This window comes from Macaca thibetana, chromosome 3, assembly GCF_024542745.1.
Source record: "Macaca thibetana thibetana isolate TM-01 chromosome 3, ASM2454274v1, whole genome shotgun sequence".
Classification (NCBI taxonomy): domain Eukaryota; kingdom Metazoa; phylum Chordata; class Mammalia; order Primates; family Cercopithecidae; genus Macaca; species Macaca thibetana.
In genome coordinates, this window is record NC_065580.1 from 105,322,295 (window position 1) to 105,345,644 (window position 23,350).

The 23,350-nt window shown below is 41.9% G+C and overlaps 1 protein-coding gene across 6 annotated transcripts in view; it reads left to right on the forward strand.

Moving 5' to 3' along the window:
• The window catches only part of NPSR1 (neuropeptide S receptor 1), a 235,588-nt gene that overhangs the window by 181,036 nt on the left and 31,202 nt on the right, over positions 1-23,350 (forward strand). For 3 of the 6 annotated variants that reach the window (XM_050785491.1, XM_050785493.1, XM_050785494.1), the window contains 3 exons: positions 2,035-2,111; positions 12,482-12,568; positions 16,067-16,247. In XM_050785491.1, the coding sequence (XP_050641448.1) occupies positions 2,035-2,111; positions 12,482-12,568; positions 16,067-16,247 (345 nt within the window). Of the gene's footprint in view, positions 1-2,034; positions 2,112-12,481; positions 12,569-16,066; positions 16,248-16,904; positions 17,008-17,149; positions 17,565-23,350 lie in introns of those variants that run through there. The other 3 variants (XM_050785492.1, XM_050785495.1, XM_050785490.1) reach the window with 2 other exon arrangements.

Sequence of the window (23,350 nt, forward strand, 5' to 3'; positions counted from 1 at the left end):
AAAATATACAAAAATTATCTGAGTAGGGTGGCACACACTGGTAGTTCCAGCTATTCAGGTGGCTGAGGTGGGAGGTCAAGGCTGCAGTGAGCTACGATCCTGACACTGCACTCCAGCCTGGGTCACAGAGCAAAACACTGGTGGTGACAAACAGCAACGCAGATGTCTCTTTGATGCTTGATTGCTACGCTCCAAGAAGTAGCCTGGTTTGGCAATAATACCCCAGTTATTAGGTGTTTGCCATGCTAACTGAAAAGTTGGTACTGGTTCTCACTCATCTGATTGGCCCTAAGTAAAAAGAGGGGGTGACTTAGGCCCAAATCCCTAAAGCATAAGACATTTCTTAACCTTTCTTCTGTGTACATGGTCGACAGTCATAAATATTTGACTTATTGGTCAGTTATATACTGGGGTTGCAATTGACATAACCATTAACTTTCCATGGTGAGTGTAACCTTACCTTGCACAGTATTTCACTTTCTGGGGAAGAAGTTTCCCTGTTCTAGCAAATATTCAACTTAGGGTTGAACTCCCTAATAACATTTTTCTCATTTTTTCTTTACTGCAGGCATACAAATTACAAAAAAAAAAAAAAAAAAAAAAAAAAAGTCCCTTGGTAATTATGTGAGAAAGAGTGGAGATGCTCCAAAAAGTCCCTGAGCTTTCCTGGAGCACTCCGAAGGGTTCGCTGAGCAGGAATGGGAAAAGGCAATAAGCAGCAGAGATTTTAACATTGCCATTAATTAAGTTATATTCTAAAGATCATTAAAAGCAATTAGTGCTTTGTCAGCTACTGCAAACTGAAGCTTTGATTTTTTTTTTAACTAATGATTCTCAAGAGGGAAGACACACAGTTTTAAAATAAAGCATTGCTGTGTCCCAAAGTTTTTTGCCAAGGTGCTTAATGTAGTCAAAATATCAAGTAATATTAAAGAAGAGTAGTTTTTATATTTATCAAAGAGTACCCAGGATACAAAACTTCTTGACACTTTTGAATCATTAACACTTTGTTTTCCTGTTAGGCACAGATTAAATCGTGTAAGAATTGGTGTGATACAGTGTAAAATAAATAGACAAGAAAGAGGAGAAAGGAAATTAATCCCCACTAATTTTCCAGCACTGTACTTGGCACTTTAAATATTGTCACATTTGATACTCAAAAAGTTCAAGAGGTCTGTATTGTTAACACCATTTTGTAGAACCTCAGCTGAGGATCAGTGTAGTAGTTATCTATTACTCCTTTACAAATTACCACAAACCTAATGACTTAAAGCAAGATACATTTATCATCTCACAGTTTCTGTGGGTCAAGAATCTGGCCGTGGCTTAACCGGGTCCCCTGCTCAGGCAAGGCAGTTATCAAGTTGTTTATCCAGGGCAGGGGGTCATCAGAGGCTAGAATGGGAAAGGCTCTTTTCCAAGCTCCCTCAGATCCTTAGCGGAATTCATTTTCTTGCAGCTGTAGGGTTCATGGCACCTTGTTTCTTCAAAGCCAGCAATGGGGAGAGACACCAACAAGACAGGCGCTACACTCTATGTAATCAGTCCCATCCCCTTTGCCACTCTGCATTGATTAGAGGCAAGTCACCTGCTCTTCCCACACTAAAGGGGTGAGGATCACACAAAGCCATGAATGCCGGAGTCAGGGATCATAGACGTCACTTAAAAGATGTCACTAAAGTCAGGATTGTACAACAGACAAGTAGTAGAGGAGACCCAAGTCTTTTCTGACTCTAAGGCCTGTTTTTGGATTCTAATCACAGCTCTCCTTCAAACCATTTGGGTTACCTTGAGGAGACTGCATAACTTTACCAGGTCTTAGCCTCCTCACTTAAGACAGAAGTGACTCCATCCAATGGATCCTCATGGTCACTTTCAGTTGTGATTATATAAACAGCAAGTATAGGGGGACAGGCATGGTGAAAAGATTCCTCCCTTTGCACCTTGCACTCGGGGAGGTGGAGTGGTCTTCTCTGTGTCCTCACAGTAGAGATCCACCAGCCACTTTAATACTACCTTTGGTTCTTTCTACAGCGTCATGTATGGCATTGTGATCCGAACTATTTGGATTAAAAGCAAAACCTACGAAACAGTGATTTCCAACTGCTCAGGTAAGTCTCTACTCTGCATGGCCCAATTCTTAGCTAATTTGCTTCTCCAGAGGTTTTCCTCTAGCAAATGTGAGCTGGGGATTCCTTGATACACGAGCATACAGGATCATATCAGGACCCAGCCGACAGACCAGACCCACCAAAGGCTATCACAGGCAAGCTCTGTCATCCCCCATGTGACCTCCCTGAAATTTAGGAGAAGGAAGGGGGCACTTTGGACCTGGCCAAGCTATGCCAGCAGAGAGTTAGCCTTTGAGCTAGGATCCAAGGGTTACCCCAGCCTCAGTTCTGGCAAAGAAGCACCTTGGAGGACACAGATATGAAAAGAGAGACTGTCCAAGGAGGACATCACACCTTCAGCAAAGATGAGGATAAGCTTTTCTCATTGGCTTGAATTTGCAGATACATAAAGCTGCCATCTGTCCATAGAACAATCCTGGACCCTAAGCCAGCAAAGGCGCAGTGGTTCATTCTTTCCCAGCTGCCCCAACACACCAATTCAAACCAGATCAAGCCTAAGACCACCTACTACAACCTTCCCCCAAATTCCTTCTCAGTAAACCTGAATGCAGAGCCCAGGACTCTGAGCCCTGGAAGCCTGTCCTGCTTCCCAGGAAAACATTACTGGACCTGACCAAGGTCAATCTGGAGAAAACACAGCAAACCAAGGGACCAAAAGAAGAAAGGGCTTCTAGTTTTCTGTTTGTTGTAATGTCATAGCTCTGTAGAAGGAGACTGGATCTGCTCAGGTTACACACCCCTCCCATTCCTTGTGCACACACATACATACAACGTAGGCTCATATACACAAATACACACACCTTCACACACTCAGTCTCACACACACTAACAATGCATACTCACAACTATATGCACTCACACAAGGACAACAAGCTGTACCACAAATATCTGGAATAAGAAGAGCTGCTTTCTGTTCCAGATGTGCCACAAAGAGCTGTGCCACCTGGCAAACTTACATAATCCCCGGGCTCCAAGACGTTAAAATAAGGGGATAGACTGGATTCTCCCTAAGCCCTCCTCTTTTCAGACTGTGAGTTAAACTTTTGTTGGACCAAGACAGAGCTTATTTTCTCCCTCTCAAAGCTACTTTTTCCAATAAGACGGTGAGGCCGCCAAGAGGATGCACACGTATTATCGGGCACTGATAACCTGTGTCTTTTTCCCTAGAAGAATGAGTAGAGATATATAAGTCTGGGTTCTCCACCTGAATTCAGTTCAATTCCTCTGTGTTCTTCTGCATGTCAGGAGTGGTACAAGGGACTGGGAATGACAAATGAATGAATAGCATGGTTCCTGACTATAGGCAACTTACAGTCTAGGGCCTTGGGTCTTGGCCCTGGCTACACAGTAGAATTACCTGGGGAGCTTTTAAAATGCACTAAAACCCAGACACCATTCCCTGACAGATTCTGATTCACTCCATCTGGAGTGGGGCATGGACATCATTATTTCGGAAAAGCTCTTCAGGTATTTTTAATGTTCAACCAGGTTTGACAATCTGGTCCAGTGAGACACAGAGTCATAGGTGGCTGACCTTCACGCTGACTGACCAGTGTAACCAAGAGATGTGCTTAGGCTGCTTGGAAATTTTCAACCCATGAAGACCCAGTCATTCAGCTTGGGGCTAATTCCAGCCCCCATGCAGATCCTAGTGCTTCCCTTCCACTGGTGCAGTCTCCACACCCTGGTTTTTCTGGAAGAGCAAAAGCAATCAGAAAGAATAAACACAAGTGAATTCATTCTATTCAGTGCAATTGGCTTTGGTTAAAAGTTAGAATATTTGTCTGAAAAAAATTGGATGAAGGCATCCTTCCTCTATCAAATATCAAATAAATTCTGTAAGTATTATAATTATAATACTATAATCATTGAAAGAGAATTATATGGACAGGAAATTCCAACAGAACAGAAATGCTAAAGGAAACCTCAGGAATTTAGAATGTGATGAAGTATTTTAAACTGATAGAGAAATAGAAACTGTTTAATTACTAATGTTGAGACAACTGCCCATATGGAAATAATCATATATTAGATTGTTGTATCATATGCTACAAGGAAATACACTCCTTATGAAAGGAAGAACAAAAGATAGAATGAGGGGGAAAGAAAGAGTGAGGAAAGAAAAGAAAGAAAAGAAAGGAAGGAAGGAAGAAAGGAAGGAAGGAAGGAAAAGAAAGGAAAGGAAAGATGGGGAGAGGAAGAGAGGTGAGAGGGGAGAAAGAAAGAGAAAGGAAACAAATATAAGAAATATTGTTTATAATCATGAATAACTGAAAAGATCTGAATACCCTACAATGAGGGAACTGAGTATAATAATTATATAGCCATACAATTAAACACTACAGCTCAAAAATTATTATATAGAGTGCACTTATTGCCATAGAAATATTTCTCCAATATAGTACATTAAGAAAAAGAAAGCAGTATGGTATCCCTTTTATAGATATGTGCACATATTTTTACTTAGCAGAATATATATGTGCATGTATAGATAGATGATAGCTAGAGAGAGAGGGAAATGGAAATTGCAATTATCTCTGAGTGGTCGAATTTTAGTTGATTTTTATTTTCTTCTATTTTTCACTTAGCCATATGTAAAAATTTTCTACAATTACCTAAATCATATAATTGAAACAATAGCCCTGTGGCCCTTTAGCCTGAGTAAACAGCCAATATTATCCTAGATGTATATATGTATATTCATTTTTTAAAACCATCAACTCAGCACCCGCAAACATATTTGCCATGCACTTCTCTGTATAAACGTCATGCTTAGACCCTCTAAGGCCCACTCAAAGCCATCGTCCATTCATCTCTCAACACCAACAGAGAAGACAGAGGGACAGACGAGCAGCTCCTATCAGCCACTGCTAGGTCTTTTCCTTGTGTTCTTCCCTTTAACTCGTTTCCTGTTTGCTCCATTTCACCCATGGCCCATTGCCCATTTCCCATTTAACCCATTTCCTGTTTGAGAATACTGCACTGGCAGTGAGCTGTGCTTTTTTTTTTTTTTTTTTCTAAACAGGAAATGAGTTAATCCACAACTCTTCAAGGTGGTGTTACTGTCTCTCACAGACAGAAGACAGGCTCAAAGCTTAAGCAGTTTGCTTGTTTTCACAGGTAGCATGTGACACAACTGGTATTCAAATACACACATATTGAGTGCACACATAAAGACAAGACTTTTTAAAAATTAAAAACACAAACTCGGGGTCTTGTTTGCGGCTTCCCTTCCAGGACACTCCCTCTAGAGCTCTGCCTTCAGAGAGGTATTCCTACCTCATCTCCTGAAGGTTTTGTTTCGATATATTTAAAATCTAAAGGCTGAGTCATGACTGGCAATGTGGAGACCAATTTTGTGGAGGTAGCCGAGGTCTTCCTGTACTTTCAGATGAATCAGATTGGTATAAACCCCTGTCGTGTGATTTCTGCCAATTCCGTGGGTCTGACATGCTCCTCCCTGCTTGTCCCTCTGAGCACTCACTCTCACTGTCTCACCTCCTACAGCTCTCCTGTTCCCTCCACAGCAGCACCGCCCTTGCTCACCACCTTCCTCAGCATGCCTCCCCCCAGAGAGGCTAAGTTCCTGGTTCTCTCCAAAGTTCCCATGTCTCCTGCTACTGCATATGCCAGTCCTTGCACTCTTGGGCTCCCCTGACTTCCAGTCCTTGAAACCGTACAAAGCCACTTAGAGCTCTGTTTCCCACTGATACAGAGTGTGCCATTACTCCCTCCCAAAGGTGGAAATGGCTACCACCACTTTTTGTTCTTTAATATAGTTTTATATCTCCATTATATCTATTTTTTAGTTACCGTTAGTGACCTCATCCTGGAATGAGGGCAGCTGGTAATCTCAAAAGCTTATATGCTCTCTATATCTTATTCATAAATGGAACGCAGTTGATTTCCCATCTGTCATTACAGCCAAGCAGCTCTGGAGTTGGCAGGTAAATGGGATCTCCAGCTGGGTCCGCATGCCAGGATTATTGCTCATCAACAAGGGGACATTAGCCATGATTAGTGTGAACAGAAGCTCACTTTGTAAACACTGGCTGAAAACTCAAGCCATCCTTAGTGCAAGAACCACTCTTCTTGCTGACAAATATGTCTATTTTCTCCCAGTCAAACGCTGACAGAAAGGAAAAGAAAAAGAACTGTATCATAAATTATCTAAAGACTTTCCCATAAACAAGCATGGATGGCAAGACGTGGAGGAGACGGGGTTTCCAATCCTGTATGTTATCTTTCATAAATGAGCATATTATTGATGTCCGAGAGGATTTACTTGTGCAAACTGGAACATTTACTACTGCATGGGAGCAGGAGATTGGGCAGGTATACCCATGGAACAGACCAATTTCTCATTGTAACTATGTCTAGCTATCATGGCTTGGCAGATATGATTCATGCTATATCCAAATTCCATGTTTTTAATTAAATGAGGCACACTAGAGTGAAGGAAAAAAGCTACAGATTAGGAATTGGGTTAGAGTCCTATTCACTTTCTATCTTAAAAAATTAAAGAGAAGCCCATTAACTGCTGTCCATATCAGCTTCTTCATCAGCAACTGTGAATAAAATGACTCATCTACAATTAACTACATTTAACAAAAGATGTGCCGGAAAAACATAAAGATACAAATAAATGACGCTTATGACATGTTCGTGGATAGTAAGGTTCAATATCATAAAGACGTTGAATCTCCCCAGCTGATCTACAAGTTAATAAAGTTCCAAACAAAATTGAATTGAAACATTTTATTGAGCTTCACGAGCCTATTTTAAAATAGACATGGAAAATTCAAGAGCCATGAGTAGCCTAGACATTCCTAGAGATGCAAAACAAGGTAGAGAAAGTTTGGTTTACCAAATATTGAAAGCATTATAAAGTCAGAGTGCGGTACTGGCACAATAGACAAATGGAAACCTCAGTTTCCTTGCCATCTGCTGCCTGCCCACGAATCCAATGCCACATGTTTCAGGTTTTCATTAAGACAGCACCGCATATGAGGTACCAATCTCTACTTTAGTAAGAGAAACACTAGCAGCTGTGTAACCCAAAATATCAGTAGACTTAACCACATAGAAGTTTATGTCTTAATTAAAATCCAGTTGGCAATAAAGACCAGAGGGAAAGGCATTGTTCCACACAGTCATTCAGAAATTCAAGCAGGTGGAGATTCTGCCACACTTAACAGAGGGCTGCTAAGGTACCCCTCAGCACCTCCCTCCAGCAGGCAGGGGCGGGGGAAGAGAGAGTGGAGGACTGCTCAGGATAGGTATCTGAGCCAGGTTTGGGGATGGCAGACATTGACTCTTCCCAGCATCCCTTAGGCAGATCTTAGTCACATGACTACACATTGCTGGAAGGCAAGCTGGGAATTGTAGTCTAGTTGTGTGCCCTGAGGAAACAGGAATGAGTTTGGTGAACAGCTCATCTGTCTTTGCATAATTATTTTAGGCTGTCAGGGCTCCTGCTTCTGCCTGAGCTGAGGTGCTGAGGTACAGAAAGGGCTATCTGGTGGGTTAGTGAAATCTCATATCTAGCTGTAATTTACGGTTGGCTCTGGGCTAAAAACCTCCTGAAAAGAAACTCAAAATGCTTTCCTACTTGAAGGTTCAGATATATGAAGCATGTCCAGCTAATGGGGAGAGAGGGAGTACCTCAGATGACTAGAAAGGGACAATAAGATCCCTGAATGTGAAAACATTCTGGAGAATACGGAGTCAGGCACAATGAGTGTCTTAAGGTCAAAGGTAAATGTAAGTTCTGGGTCACAGAAGAACATTCCCACCTAACCACTCTAGCCACTTGTCGGCATCTAGGGAGGAAAACGCTGTGTGGGGGGCTAAAGAAGCTGAAACTCTTGGGAGTTCAAGTGAGTCTGCTGCAGGCGCCTGGAATAGCACAGCACAGAGGAGAGAGGCCATTCCCTTGCTTCCTGGCAGAAGAACTTGGAGAGCAGGTATCCCAGGGAAGAGCAGTGGTGCTGAATAACCCACAGCCCAGGGACAGAACTGAGGCCCTGAGAGGGGAACAGAAGAGCAAAGCAACTGCCCAGGGTCAAGAGCAATAATGAAGAGGACTCACAACGTTGCTTTGAAGTGACTGTGGCTGTGGAAGCATCTGGTGCCCAGCCGGAGCCCCTCAAGAGGCAGTCCTTGGCAAAGAGGAGGTCTGGGTGAAGTGACCTGGGGCAACCCAGGGCAGCTGCAGTGAGCTTAGAAAGCAGGATCCAGATAGTGTCACCATAGAGGCACAGGTGGTAGCCTGGGTGGATCCTGGAACATTGAGACACCTCCTTGGGTCTCTCAGAAAAACTAGAGGGACAAAACCCCCTGGGAAGAAATGGACCGCAGTCCCGCAGCTAAGCAGATGAGACCTAATGTGCTTAAAATACTGAACTGATGATTTCAGGGGGATATTCAAGCTGTATTAGTAAAGAGAATGTTACTGTTCAAAATGAATTTCAAGTTTTAAAAATTTTAGAAATCAGGAAAAACTGCTAAAAAACTTTGAAGTTTTTAAAAATCAACCTAACATACACAAAGTTTCTAATATAGGAAGCATATTTATTTTAAAATATTTCCAGTTAGACTTCCTTCTTTCTAAATAAATCACCTGCACTCACTATAAGTTCAAAGATGAATTCCCCCCACCACCTCCCAGGAAACAATTCTGCTTCCATTTGGAATCCCAAGGTGCCAACTGCTCCCACTTCAGGTGCTCAGCCTGCATAAATAATGGGTTCCCAGTGGCTCTGTAAGAGGCATGTGGTCTTGGGAAGATGAGGAGCCAGAAATGTCCATTTGGAGACTAAATTTTCAGCATGTGCCCCCATTAGGGATGTACTCTGGAACTAAAACAGTCCACATCAGTGTGCTTCTTCCAGTCCCAAATCGAATGGACCTGCCACTTTCAGGCTACCCAAGTTATTAATGCACAGTGACAGCTGAATTTAACTGTTTTTCACTGCAGCTCAGTGCCAAGGCCTGAGTAGAAATAATCCTTTTATCTCCCAATAAAGGAGAATTACCGGCATTTTGTAGCTCAGCTCTCTCTGAAGGGCCATCTTTAGAAGCTAGAGGCTTTGCATTTCCTGGAATGGTCAGATTAAAGATGCTCTTCTCTGATCCCTGGGCAGCTAGTTGATTATATTGTCACCCAGTTGCCCTGTGGAAAGCACTGCAGGTTTCCATTTTAAAGGGATTTCAGAGCACAAATGTCATTCTCGAAAACTTTTCTGAAAGACCAACTTAGTCTTCAGAGCCATACTGTTTAGGAGCCAGCTGTTGCCTAGGAACAGCCAGTAGGGATGCTTTGAAAGAATATAATTTGGTCTGCTGTCTTCTTTACTTGCCCCCCATGGGTATAATCTCACCTGGATCATTTTCTGCTGTACATAATTCTTACACAGATAACAACCTTATATAATAGACAATCAAATGTAGTAATACCTTCTATTCACTTCCATAAAGATGGCTCACCTTACACCTGAAATACTGATAAAACTGCATTCATCTCAACTGATAAGACATCTGACATCCCATCATGGGGCTTGGTTCCTTGAATATATTATTTTATGTTAATCTTCAAAGGAACTCTGAATTAGGTGTTCTACACCTCAAGTTTTAAATGGGAGAACTGAAGCCAGGAACTTTAGACAATTTGCCTAAGGTTACACAGTTTTAGTAATTGGTAGAGATGGAGGATCCATTCCAGTCTGATCTTAAAGCCCGTGTCCTTCCCAAGATCCCATCCTGGAAATCAAGGTTTCTCGCCCTTGACACCTTTGGCATTTTGGACTGGATAATTCTTTGTTGTGGGGGCTGCCCTGTGCATTGAAGGATGTTTAGCAACATTCCTGGTCTCTGCCCACTAGATGCCAGTAGCACACATTCACACACAATCGTGGTGATTAAAAATGTGTCCAGACATTGCCAAAAGTTCCCTGTAAAGCAAGATCACCCCAGCGGAGAATCACTGCTCTAAATGTTCTGAAGCATTTGCTTTCTTACAAGGCTGAAGTTTCGTGGTCCCATGAAATGCACAGAAGAATCTGAAGACCCTGATGGTATTTAGGAGTGGCCTTACAGGGTATGCTTTAAGAAATATGAATTAATTATAATTAGCATTTTTTCTTTGTACCTAAAGAGCCCCTATTCCTGTTACTCTTGAAAATCATTTGTCCTCTGCAATGAGTAAATGTTCACACTGCAAAACCACTCAGAAACTTCAGTGGCCTGCGGCTGCCTCAGGAGTTCAGCCCAAGCTCCTCAGAAAGACATTCAAGGCCTCCCCAGTTTGCCTTCAGTTCTCTTCTCCACTCTCAAACCCCACATATTTGTAGGTTACAGCCAAGCAATATGACTCACTGTGGTTAAAACGCATCCTACGTTTTCTTGTTCCATGTCTTGGCTGAGGATATTCACTCTCTGCCTCCCACCTCTCCTGATCCCACGCCACATCCCGCCTTTGTCTTGGAATCCTTCTTATGTCATTTGAGTTCACTTGATGCTCTCTGCAACTCCCACACAGCCTCCCCAGCACAGTGGTGGAAGGATGGGTCTCTCTTCTGTCCACAGTTGGTTTCTGTCTTAGTCCATTTTCTGCTGCTATAACAGAATACCACAGACTGGGAAATTTATTTAAAAAGAGATTGATTTGGCTTATGGTTCTAGAGGCTGGGGAATCCAAGAGCAGGGCACTTGCAACTGGCAAAGGTCATCCCATGGCAGAAGACAGAGGGTGAAAGTGAGCACCCAAGACAGAGAGAAAGTTAAGCCAAACTTATCCATCCCATCAGAAGCCCTCTTCCACAATAATAGCAGTAATTCATTCATGAGGGCCAAGCCCTAGTGGCCTAATCACCTCTCAAAGGCTCCACCTCCCAATACTGTTACAATGACAATTAAATTTACACATGAGTTTTGGCAGAGTCATTCAAACCATAGCAGCATCTCGCTCATCTCAACCAGGTTTATGGAGAGTGTGTGATCTTTCATGCTGGATTGAAAATTCTTAGAGAACAAGTACTATATTTCAGGCCTTCTAGTCAGTCCTTATCTCTTAGCAGACGTGCTATACTTGGGGGGTTGGGCTAGATCAGATTGGAGGTGGGATTGAATGAATATTGCAAAGGTAAACATCTGACTGGTTTCCATGGGCATTAAAATAAATTTCGAACGTGAGAGCTGGGCAGTGCAGTGAAGACAATGGAGCACATCAGTTTGTCTTTCTAGTGCACAACTGCCCTACTCCAGGTGACTTTTTGGATGCCCTGAGTGGGCCTCTGACCAGGGCCACCACTAGGGTTGTGCCCACTGAGCCTCACTGGGTGGCTCCTGGCTGAGAGGTGTGTGTGTGGCTGGTATCCTCTTCATATTTCCCTCACTGAGTGTGTGCCCTAGGCAGGCCTGTGCTTATCAGAGAAAGGGCCCCTTTTCCGAAATTTCACAAAGGTGGCATATGGGCTGGTGGAAGCCCTGACACTAAAAACTCTTCCATGAGGAAAGGGACAGCACATCTGACATTTTTATTCCCAAATTTATAGGTAATCAGTCCTTTAACTAAGGCTTATTGCACTGGATCCTGCCTAGCCTATCCTATCACTTTGTTTTGCCACTGCTTGACTAGTGAGAGGTGGTTATTGATTCATTCAACATATTTGTGTTAGTCACTGAATATGTGTATAGGCTACAGGAGTGCAAAAAACAAAGCCCCTGTCCTCATCAAGCTTGTATTCTAGTAGATCCTTATATTCACCCCTCAGTGTTCACCATCAGACAACAGCCACATACAAAACAAAATGTATATCCAAGCTCCTGTTTTGGAGAGTTCTGATACCCCTGTTTTGAGCTTTTCTTGAGTGTTTTTTGTTTTGGTTTGGTTTTGGTTTTGGTTTTTGTTTTTTTCTTTTTTTACAAATGTATTTGTCTGGGGCAATCATTTTAGAAAATAACTTTGCCTAGGTTGCTGAAGTGGTTGCATGGGTGTCTCAGCATAGCCAGGGTTCAGAGAGTAGTGCTCCTCAGGGAAGACCTCAATTCCTGCATGGTCACATGGTCGAATTTCAGCTACAGCTGTTCAGACCATCTGACCAAGTCTGTTGAGAGAGTCTGAGCATTCCATACCATTTGCATGTAATATTAAGGTATAAACTGAGCATTCTCCAGAAACCAGCCCAGAACCATCTTTAATCTAAAAATTTCCAAGGAGGGCCATCTGGGCATAAATGCACAGGATATAAGTGAAAACTGGAGTCTAACCTTTAATGTTCCTATTGGCAGAAACAGAAACTGTCACATCTTGAACACTTCATCTTACTATCCCCCTCTTGTATCTACAGATGGAAAACTGTGCAGCAGCTACAACCGAGGACTCATCTCGAAGGCAAAAATCAAGGCTATCAAGTATAGCATCGTCATCATTCTTGGTAAGCTATGTCCCTCCTTGAGCTGTAAAGTGGTATGAACATCCCAAAAGCAAGCTTGCTCCTGGGACCTGGTGGCAGAAAGGAATTTGCCAACGGGCACTTCTACATTGGTCTGATTGGAAAGGAATGTGTGAAACTCATCAGCCCATTCATGGTTCCTTCAAGGGCTCACATTTGGTTCTTAATCGCTCTCCTTATGAATACAGCTGCCTGCCAAGGCTATGGGTTGAATAATTTGGAGAAAATCTGATTAGGAACTAGCTGAAGCGGATGCTCACATCACCTGCTAACTCAGTCACTTCCTTGAAGACACTCTCTTCCCCAAGGCTGGAGTTCACAAGCAAAAAGAAGATAGAAGTGGCTTTCCACCTTTTCTGAATATTTAACGTTAGGTTCACTACAAATTTCTCCCTTATGGCACCTTACCTGCCCTTCCACCCTCCTGTCTTCTGCCCTTTCCTTTTCCTTTCTCTCTACTCTTAAGACTCATAAAGTCACCTTGCACTATTTCCTGTCTGAAATACTCTGCTCTCTGGTGGTGATCTGACTTACTTCCTAACCTCATTTGTTCCCCAACAATGCCACCTCCCTGAGGGCTCCTTGACAAGTCTTTTTAATATCCTTTTTCTAGTCTACTCTGTCTTACTTTTGTTCTCGGTTCTGCCTGGCACTATAGGACATAGACTGATTTTCTTATAGTCTGTCTCCCCTGTTGGAGTAGTGAATCTATGAGGGCAATGACTTTGGCTTTTGTGTTACTTATGTTATCACCAAGACCTAAAATAGGGTCCCCTACACACTGCTCAATTAACATTGGTTGAATGAATGAATGAATGAATGAAAATATGCAAGAAGGAAAGGGATTTGTACTATTTTCTTTTTTATTTAGCTTACATATCCCCTCTTTGCCCCTCTGGCAGCTCTTGGAAGCTCCGAGGAAGCATAGCTCTCCCATTAGCTACATGTCAAAGCACCAGAACAGTCTTCTCACCTTTCTAAAATGCAACTGCAAAATGCCAAACAGACCACACACAGCATGACTCAGCCAGCAGGACGTAGGCACAAAACAGCATTGCAGGCGGAACTGGGATAAAACATATACAACCCACCGGGGCTCAAAAACTTTGTCAGAGGCTTCTGAAGCAGATCAAAGACTCCTCTGTCTTCTCAGATAGTCAGAACGACAGATGCACGTTCCCTGGATGTTGAGTTGGAAAATGTTATGTTTACAAGTATGTCCCAGAGCCAACATAGCCCTTTGTCATCAGCAGCCATACACCAAGGCTATGTGGGATCCCTTCAGTCAGCAAGCAGAGACACCTACTAGAGGGTCAGCAAATGTCGACAGCCCTATCAGACCAAAAGGGCACTTTCTATAGCAAACGCTTTGTAATGTCCCTTTCCCATCTTGAAATAAAATGCCTACTTATACTACCTACCATGATAATTAAAACGTTAATATATTGCCAAAAAATAATACAAAGGAGGAATAAGAAAATAATCTAAAATAAAACAATACTATTTTTTTAATTAATTAAAATTTATACCAATTTTAATGTGTAAAAGCATAAGCACAGCTACACTAGAAGAATAATGAAGTAGTCACACCTACACCTTGACATAATAACAGCTACAATGAAAACCAGTACAGGTGTATTTTCATGGACACATAAAAAAATGTAAGCAGTATTGTTGTCAGTGACTTGATTTTCTGACCTGGCAAAAAGAAAAAATTCTTGTAAAATTTTGAATTAAACAAAGTAATGTTTCCTCCATTTACAACGGAATTGCATTTCTACAAATTTCGGTATTTATTTAATCTGTGTTTATGTGTAAAACAAAGTCAAGTTTCTAGACTGGGATAACTATACAGAAGTTTCTCTTCTACATGAATGGGTATTCAAAGTAGATACAAATCTTCGCTGGCTGGGCTGCCTGTACCATGCCAGAGAACTGGTATCCCTGTGACAACCAGAATCCTCCAACCCCACATATACACACATGCAGACACACAAGCTCACAAGGCCATTTGCCCTGCTTAGTGCCCCAGATACTGTTCAGGGCCAGTGTTTGGGTTAATTAACCAGGATCCAGAACACTTAGTGGGCTTTGTGTTTGAATTGCTCCACTTTAATACATTGCAAAGGTCTGGGATCGAGAGGGGAACCATGAGTCAGTTTATCATTCTAAAATTCCCCAACAAGTTACAGAATCCGCATTAGAGTTATGGCGGAAAGCTTGTCCCTGCATGCAGACAGCCAAGGAAGCCAAACTTCTACTCTGAGAAAAAAATCTATGGATGAGAAAGTGGGAGAAGGAGAGTGGAGAAGTTGTGGCAAGAAGATGAGAGATGTATGTATTTCCAGTCAACTCATGAGTGTTTAGCTCTGTGTCGTAGTCTGTGATCTCCAGAGGATAATGAGAGAGAGAGGTTTATTAGAAGGGATTGGCCCAGGTAATTACTGAGGCTGAGAATTCCCAAGCTGCGCAGTTGGAAGCTGGAGACCCAGGAAAACCAACGGTGTAGGTGCCAGTCCAAGGCTGAGTCCAAAGGTCTGAAAATCAGGAGAGTGGATGGTGTACATTTCAGTTTGATTCCAAGTGTGAAGGCAGAAGACCAATTTCCTAGCTTGAAGACAGGCAAACAGAGTGAATCTTCTTTTACTCAACCTTTTTCTATGACTAAGGCCTTCAACAGATTGGACACGGCCCATGAACAGGGGAGGGCAATCTGCTTTTCTTACTCTACCAGTTCAAATGTTACACTCATCCAGAAACGTCTTCATACGTATCCAGAATAGTGTTTAACCAAACATCTGAGCACTCCGCAGCCCAATCAAGTAGTCTCAAAACTAGCCATCACACTCTGAATCCCCACCTTTCATCCATTTCTTTTGAGAATTTGGAGCCAAAATTGGGGTCTCATACATGCCAATGGATTTAGAGAAGGGTATAGTGTGGGTGTTTTCTGGAGAGGCCAACTTAGAGGTGAAAGAGAAAATTGAGAACACTGTCATTAAACTGGTGTGTGCTTAGAAAATATTGTGATCACCCCTTCCCCCTGACATAACCTAAAATCAGTAGTCACTATGTGGTCAAAATGCTTCCTGTTCTGTCTTTGCCTAGAGAGTCTTCAAAGTATTTTGCTATTTTTTCCTGATCCCTGTGTTGGATGAGATGGTATGGCCATAGTCACTTGTTCCTGGGGTTTCTATAAGGAATCCACAGCAGTAGAAATTTGACCCTTCTTTACGGACAGAGAAGCTCTACGACCTTTGCTCAGTTTTAGGAACATGTCTGTAAGATGTGTCCATATGTATGTGTGTATGTGTTTAAGTGAATGTGACATCAATGCTCTAAACAGCATCCAACCCCAATATTTCTGAGAAATTCCAGGTCCCAAAGAACCTCCCAGGTAAAAGTCCAGTCAGGACCAACCAAAAGAGACCCCTCAACTGTTACCTGCTGTGGTGCTAATGGCTCTCTCTTCTCCCCCAGCCTTCATCTGCTGTTGGAGTCCATACTTCCTCTTTGACATTTTGGACAATTTCAACCTCCTTCCAGACACCCAGGAGCGTTTCTATGCCTCTGTGATCATTCAGAACCTGCCAGCCTTGAATAGTGCCATCAACCCCCTCATCTACTGTGTCTTCAGCAGCTCCATCTCTTTCCCCTGCGGGTAAGGGGAGCTCCTGCATGGGTCAGATACACTGATGGTCATTGCACTGGGATTCCAACACGTGGGTTTCTCACGTCTACACTCTCCAGCAGGTTACAGAATCCCCCTTTTATAGATGAGAGGCTTGAGAGTCAGAAAGATTCCACTAACGTGGCTGATTCAAACCCTGGCCCAGGCCACAGCTGATGTGCTTTTTCCTATACCACAACACCTCGTATAGAAAACACCTTAATCATGACACATCTAGAAGACCTTGCTTGCTTTTGTTCAAAGCATCTTCACATGAATTGCTTCAATACAGTTATATGGCAATAACAGGACATGGAGCCTTATTACCATTTTAGAGATAAACAAAGTGAGTCTTACATGGTTAATGACATCATTGAGGTTATATGAATAATTAGCAGAGCTGAAATTAAATCCCTCCCACAGTTATTGTGATTCTTCTGTTTTTCTGCTGTTTTTCAGTTGTTTTCCTGCATAAGCCACAGAGGGTAGGTGGAGAATTCCATAGGAGATACAAGAGGAGAACAATTTAAGTCTTGGGCTTAATGCCAGTCGGTGAAGTTTATATCTTGCCATTGCTTATTCGTAGCGATGTGTGACCTTGGGCAAGTTATTTAATGTCTATAAACCTCAGCTTCTTCATCTGTAAAACGGGGCTAATAGCAGTGTCTACCTATTGGCCTGTGATGTCTCTATCCTCTGGGCTCTGGTGCTGACCAGTGAGAAGGAGAGCTGTGAGTCATGGAGAAGGAAGGTCAGGGTATTACATGTAAAGTGCCTGGCACAGTTGTCTGATCTTTAATACAGTTTTTATAACTATTGTATCTTAACATGTCTACTTCCCTTTTCATTAGGTCAAATTATTTCCCTCCCTGCTTTATTTTGACTTTCTCCAGGGAGCGAAGATCACAGGATTCCAGAATGACGTTCCGAGAGAGAACCGAGAGGCATGAGATGCAGATTCTGTCCAAGCCAGAATTCATCTAGACCCTAGGACAGTGCCAGTGCTAGGCTGAGCACCATCAACTCTCCCAGGTCCCTGTCACCTGCTTGGGCATGTGCATAAAACTCGAGCCAACTTCATCCCACCCTCGTCATCACCTGGGAGATGCACAAGACAAATGTTCTAATGAGTGCATGCACTGCGTTAAGTATTGGCCAACACGAACTCCCCAGTTACTCATGCCAGCCAGGAAGGAAACACCTTCCTTCCCGACCATTCCCAGCCCTCCTTCCCACTGGCCAGCACCTGAACCCAGTGAACACAGGCATCAGTGGCCCAAGGTCCTGGCTTGGAGCCAGTGAGTAGACAGGCAAGCAGAGGGGACAAAGGTAGCTGGGTTATACATGAATATTCTCATTACAAAGAAGAAAATAAAAGACTTAATTAAGCCTAGACTTTTTCCCCAGTTTTGGATTGGAGGTTCAGTGCTTGTAGCCAAGAAAGTGTTTGTCCTTGAAATGCCAACAAATTCATTTCCAGGCATTGGCGCTTTGCACCTCTTCTGCAGATAGCCTCAGTTTGCAGATGGGTGTGCTGGCAGCAGCCAAGTACATCTCCTATTCCATCAACAAATGATTTGTGGTAAGGGAATACTGTTGGCCCTCCAGAACAAGGTGAAATGAAGGGATACTGCTTCCGATAGAAAATAAGTTGTGCTCAAAAGCCATGGGCCCCTGACTTCCAGCCTCTGAGAGCTGGTCCCTAGAACACACATGTCCTTGAGGCTTCTTTCTTTCTTTCTTTCTTTCTTTCTTTCTTCCTTCCTTCCTTCCTTCCTTCCTTCCTTCCTTCCTTCCTTCCTTCCTTCCTTCCTTCCTTCCTTCCTTCTTTCTTTCTTTCTTTCTTTCTTTCTTTTTTCTTTTCTTTCTTTCTTTCTTTTCTTTCTTTTTTTTTTATGGAGTCTTGCTCTGTCACCCAGGCTGCAATACAGTAGCACGATCTCGGCTCACTGCAAACTCCACCTCCCGGGTTCACCCCATTCCCCTGCCTCAGCCTCCCAAGTAACTGGGACCATAGGCGCCCACCACCACACCTGGCTAATTTTTTGTATTTTCAGTAGAGATGGGTTTTCACCATGTTAGCCAGGATGGTCTTAATCTCCTGACCTTGTGATCTGCCCGCCTCAGCCTCCCAAAGTGCTGGAATTACAGGCATAAGCCACCATGCCCTTGAGGTTTTCTAAGACCTCTCACTCTGTATTTAACACTTGGGCCACTCTGGACTCCATTCCTCACACCTCAAGGACAAGTCTTCCTGTTTTTAAATCCCTGAACCCTCTCTTTGGTTAGGAGCTAGGTTCCTGTGGCTTTTCCAGGCTTAATGTTTCTCTAAGCTCTTTATCGTTTTTGCCTGTCACAGCCTTTGTCTAGCACCTCGGCCGGGAAGTGCTAGTGGGACTTATTTTGACAGGTCTGGAGTTTGGTACTTATGAGCATAATCCAAGTGAAATATGACTAAATGTTTTCTAGTCAATTTCTCCTATCAGATTTTTCCACAAGTGGAAGTGAAATAATTTCATTTGATCATATATACATCCCACCCACGGCTCTGGGATGCACGTGAGCACCTTATTTTAGCTTCACATATATTCTTGACATTAAAATCTCCTTGGCAAAATCCTCCTTCCCAGAATTATTCAGAGCTTAAATCGGTTTTTTTTTTTTTTTTTTTTTGGCATACTGCTAGTGGAGTCATTAAATTGTTCAGCATATTTTAATAGCACTCCATTCCTCATTATGGTGTCAACTCCAAGTCTGAGTCTTTAAGGTCATATGGGCTTTTTTTTTTTTTTTCCATAAACTCTCTTTTCAATTCGATCTGACCTTAAGGAAAGTACCTCTTTAGGAGGAAGTCAGACTCCTCACTCACTATCTCTCTGAGATTTGTTCTCTGAATTTGAGGAGCCTGAATAGTTTTATTTCTACACAACAGTTTTGAAGGCTGTCTCCCTCTCTGTCCAATCAGCTAAACTTGAGCAACCGTGGAAGCTTTGAGCAGCTGAGAAATGCTTTTCAACATTTCACTTTAAATCAAGATGTGCCACAGAAGACCCACGGAACTGTTGCTAAAATAGCTGCCTGCACAGCAGCCAATTAACAGAGCAAAATCTGGCAGATGTCCTACATGGCAAAACAGGAGGACCAGGTTCTCTTGACAGAAGCTTTCAATCTTTGTCAAGTCTGGTCTGCAAAATACATTACATGCCTACCTCATCCATTGGTAAGGTCTCAAAGTGAAGGAGAGAGTGGAGTGAGGGGCGTTGTGATCTGTAGAAACTGTGAACATGATTTTGTAGTTGTTGTGATGCTGTCTCTCTCATTTCCTGAGAAGACTGGAGATCAGTAAGATAAGCGTACAGGTTGCTGCAGGATAATCTACCATTTAAATGAAACTTGCTTTATATTGGTATGGATTCTGGAATTGTCATTTCCAGATGTATTTGCTGAGCTTGGGGAAACATGATGTAACTGGTAACTGGCCGGGTGCGGTGGCTCACGCGTGTAATCCCAGCACTTTGGGAGGCTGTGGTAGGCAAATTACGAGGTCAGGAGATGGAGACCGTCTTGGCTAACACAGGGGGAAACCCTGTCTCTATTAAAAATACAAAAAAAAAAAAATTAGCCAGGCATGGTGGCGGGCGCCTGTAGTCCCAGCTACTTGGGAGGCTGAGGCAGGAGAATGGCGTGAACCCAGGAGGCAGAGCTTGCAGTGAGCCCAGATCATGCCACTGCACTCCAACCTGGGTGACAGAACGAGACTCCATCAAAAAAAAGAAAGAAAAAGGAAAAAGAAGGAAAGTACTGGTAATTAATAGTCTTGTGACCTTGAACAAATCATTTCACACCTCTGGGCATCAACGGTCTCATCTGCAAGATGGGGACAAAATCAGGCTGGAGCAGAGGATCTTGGTGGTTCTTCCCAGACACAGGCTCTGAGATTGTGTCCAGACAGTGAGAGCTTCTAGAATTCTTTCCCCAGGGGACCAATGACTCAGTGACTTAATGCTGAGTCATTTGCCCTTTAGAGGTGTGACTTCCCTATCTATCACTATGAATGCAGAGAAATATCATTTCCCAACTGAGAAATGCAGTTTGAGCTCTTGGAGAAAATTAGAAGCTTAGTGCTGTGACGTTACTGTTTGTAGCCTTTGATGCCCATGTGGAATCAGAGAAGCCAGCAGGATGATACCTAAAATAAAGGTGCTTACTTCCTGCACCAAGATGTGGAAAAGTCTATGGTTACATTATTGCATGGCATCAGGGACAGGAGAAAATTTAGGAGAGCCGGAGTAGGTGTCCTTACTATATTCAGCCATACTATAGAAAATAAGTGTCTCCACTTTACTGAACTGAATTAAACATGAATGGTAAAAACTTCTCTACTTGCAGGGTGCATGTGGAACATAATTTAGTTGCAGTTTAGTTTCACTAAGGAACATCTCCCACCTTTTTCCCCAGAAAATGATAACACCTTTTTAATGACTTTCATTTGTGGATAATCAGGAGAAAAAAAAGTGTCCCTTTTAAATGAGCCCAACACACAGCTTAAACTTCCTAGCTTCATTTAGAAAATTCTGTATACTCATATATAGAAATGACCTTGCCTCTTCCAACTGCATTCACAGTGTCAGTCAGAAAAGGCCACAAGCCTGAGTCTGAGAGAAAAAAGGAAAACAAAAATGTCTTTAGCAGGAAATAAAGTGACTCTGCTCTTCTAGAATTATCTTAGGTGAGCTACAGACCTGCTGGCAACTCCAATTTTTTCATCATCATTTGAACATACCTCATCTTATATGCAGATCGACTAGTGTTCCCTGAAGCTTTCCAATTGCATTTAATTGAAGGGAGACCGTTGTAACTGTTTAGGTGCCAATCTCTGTGTTTTTGGAAACATGAAAAACTCATGCCTCATTTCTCTGCAATTGCATTTTAAGAATACATCATCCGCAACAGGCTGGTCCAGTTAACATTTTAAAAGTGCAATTCCAGGCTTACAGAATGTTCAAGTGGATAGAGTCTTGTATCATCCAGTCTAATGGTTTTCAGATTGCTCAGAGACTCCAAAGCTGTTCCAAGGAGGTGACTCAATATTAATATTTTTACAGAGCTGGGCATGGTGGCTCATGCCTGTAATCCCAGCACTTGGGAGGCCGAGGAGGGCGGATCACCTAAGGTCAGGAGTTCGAGATCAGCCTGGCCAACATGGTGAAACCCCATCTCTACTTAAAAAAAAACAAAAATTAGCTGGGTCTGGTGGCGGGCCGCCTATAATCTCAGCTACTTGGGAGGCTGAGGCAGGAGAATCACTTAAACCCAGGAGGAGGAGGTTGCAGTGAGCCAAGATCTCACCATTGCACTCTGGCCTGGGCAACCAGAGGGAAACTCTGCCTGAAAAAAAAAAAAAAAAAAAAAAAAAAAAAATTTCTTACACACAACAACAGCATAGCATAGAAATCAAGAGGCAACTAAACATAGTTAAATAGTTTCAAGTTCCTTAAATTATCTTGCATGCAAAATGTGGATTAAGATTAGTCATTGATGCGCCAAGAATGCATGTTACCATTTCAGGGTCATCACTAAAATAATAGAAATGCAAAAATAAATATCTTTCAGACTAAAGAAGAAGGAAAGCTGAGTGACAAGTTACTCAAATAATTTGAAAGAAAGCAAGAAAAGAGAGAAACGGGGACATAAAACAGCTGGGATAAACAGAAAACACATAGGAAGATGGTGGATTTTTTTTACCCAAACTTACTAGTAATTGTAAGTGCAAAGAGATTAAATGCCCCAGTTAATCATCAAAGACTGTCAGACTGATTTTTAAAAAACTAAATAACTGTCTGTTGTTTACAAAAGGCATGCCTAAAACACAGGGATACAGAAAGTTTGAAAATCAAAGAATGGATCCAGGTATTCCATGGAAACTGTAGCTAAAAGAAAGCTGGTAAGGCTATATTAATAAAGATTAAATGCACTTTAAGGCAAAAAAGAATTGGTAGAATTAAACAGGGACACTTCTTAATGATAAACATTTTAGTTTAATAAGATGAAGTAATAATTCTAAATTTCCATGCATTTAAAAACATGGCCTCAAAATATACACTTCTAAAAGTTGTCAGAACTATAAAATAAATAGAAAAATTCACAACCATAATAGGGAATTTTATCACACTTAATGCCGGTAATTAAAGCAGACAAAAATCAGGAATGATCTGAATAATTTGAACAACATGAATAACACAGGTAGAGTACTTTGCTATACCACCCCTGAATAGACATTTTTTTCAAACACACATGAAGCAGTTACCAAAGTTGACCACACACCAGGTCATAAAACAAGCTTCAACATTTCCACGAGATTTAATTCATATAGTCTGGTTTTTCTGATCACGCTGTAATTATGCTAGAACTCAAGAGTAAGAGGTTAACTAGAAAATTCTGATAGGTTTGGAAATGAGGAAATACACTTCTGAATAACTTATTGCCAAAGAGGAAAGTTTATGAAAACTAGAAAACAATTGTACTGAATGCTAATGAAAGTATTATGTATTAAATGTATGGGATACAAGTAAAACAATACTTAAAGAAAAAAGAGAAGGATTAAAAATCAATAAACAAATTATCTATCTTATGAAGTTAGAAAAATTTACCAAATTAAACTCAAGGGAAGTAGAAAGAATAAAATAATAAGAATAGGAGTAAAATTAATGAAGTTAGAAACAAACATAATAAAAAGCCTCAACAAAGATCAAATTTTGTTCTTGAAAAAAATTAAATTAATAAACCTCTGGTGAGACTGATCCAAGAAAAAGAGAGAAGGCACAAATAAACATTATTTTTTAAAGGATATCACTATAGATCCTGGAGTCAATCAAAAGATAATAAAAGGATATTACAATCAAGTTTATGTCAAAACAAATTGAAAATATACATAAATGGGAAAACATGTAATTGACCCAAGAAGAAACAAAATCAGAATAGTAGCATAACTGCTAAAGAAAGAGAATGTCTTCATTGGTGAGCTCTACCAAAATTTAAGGACAAAGCAACACCAATTTTATAGTCTTCAGTAAAATAGAAAAAGTGTGACTTTT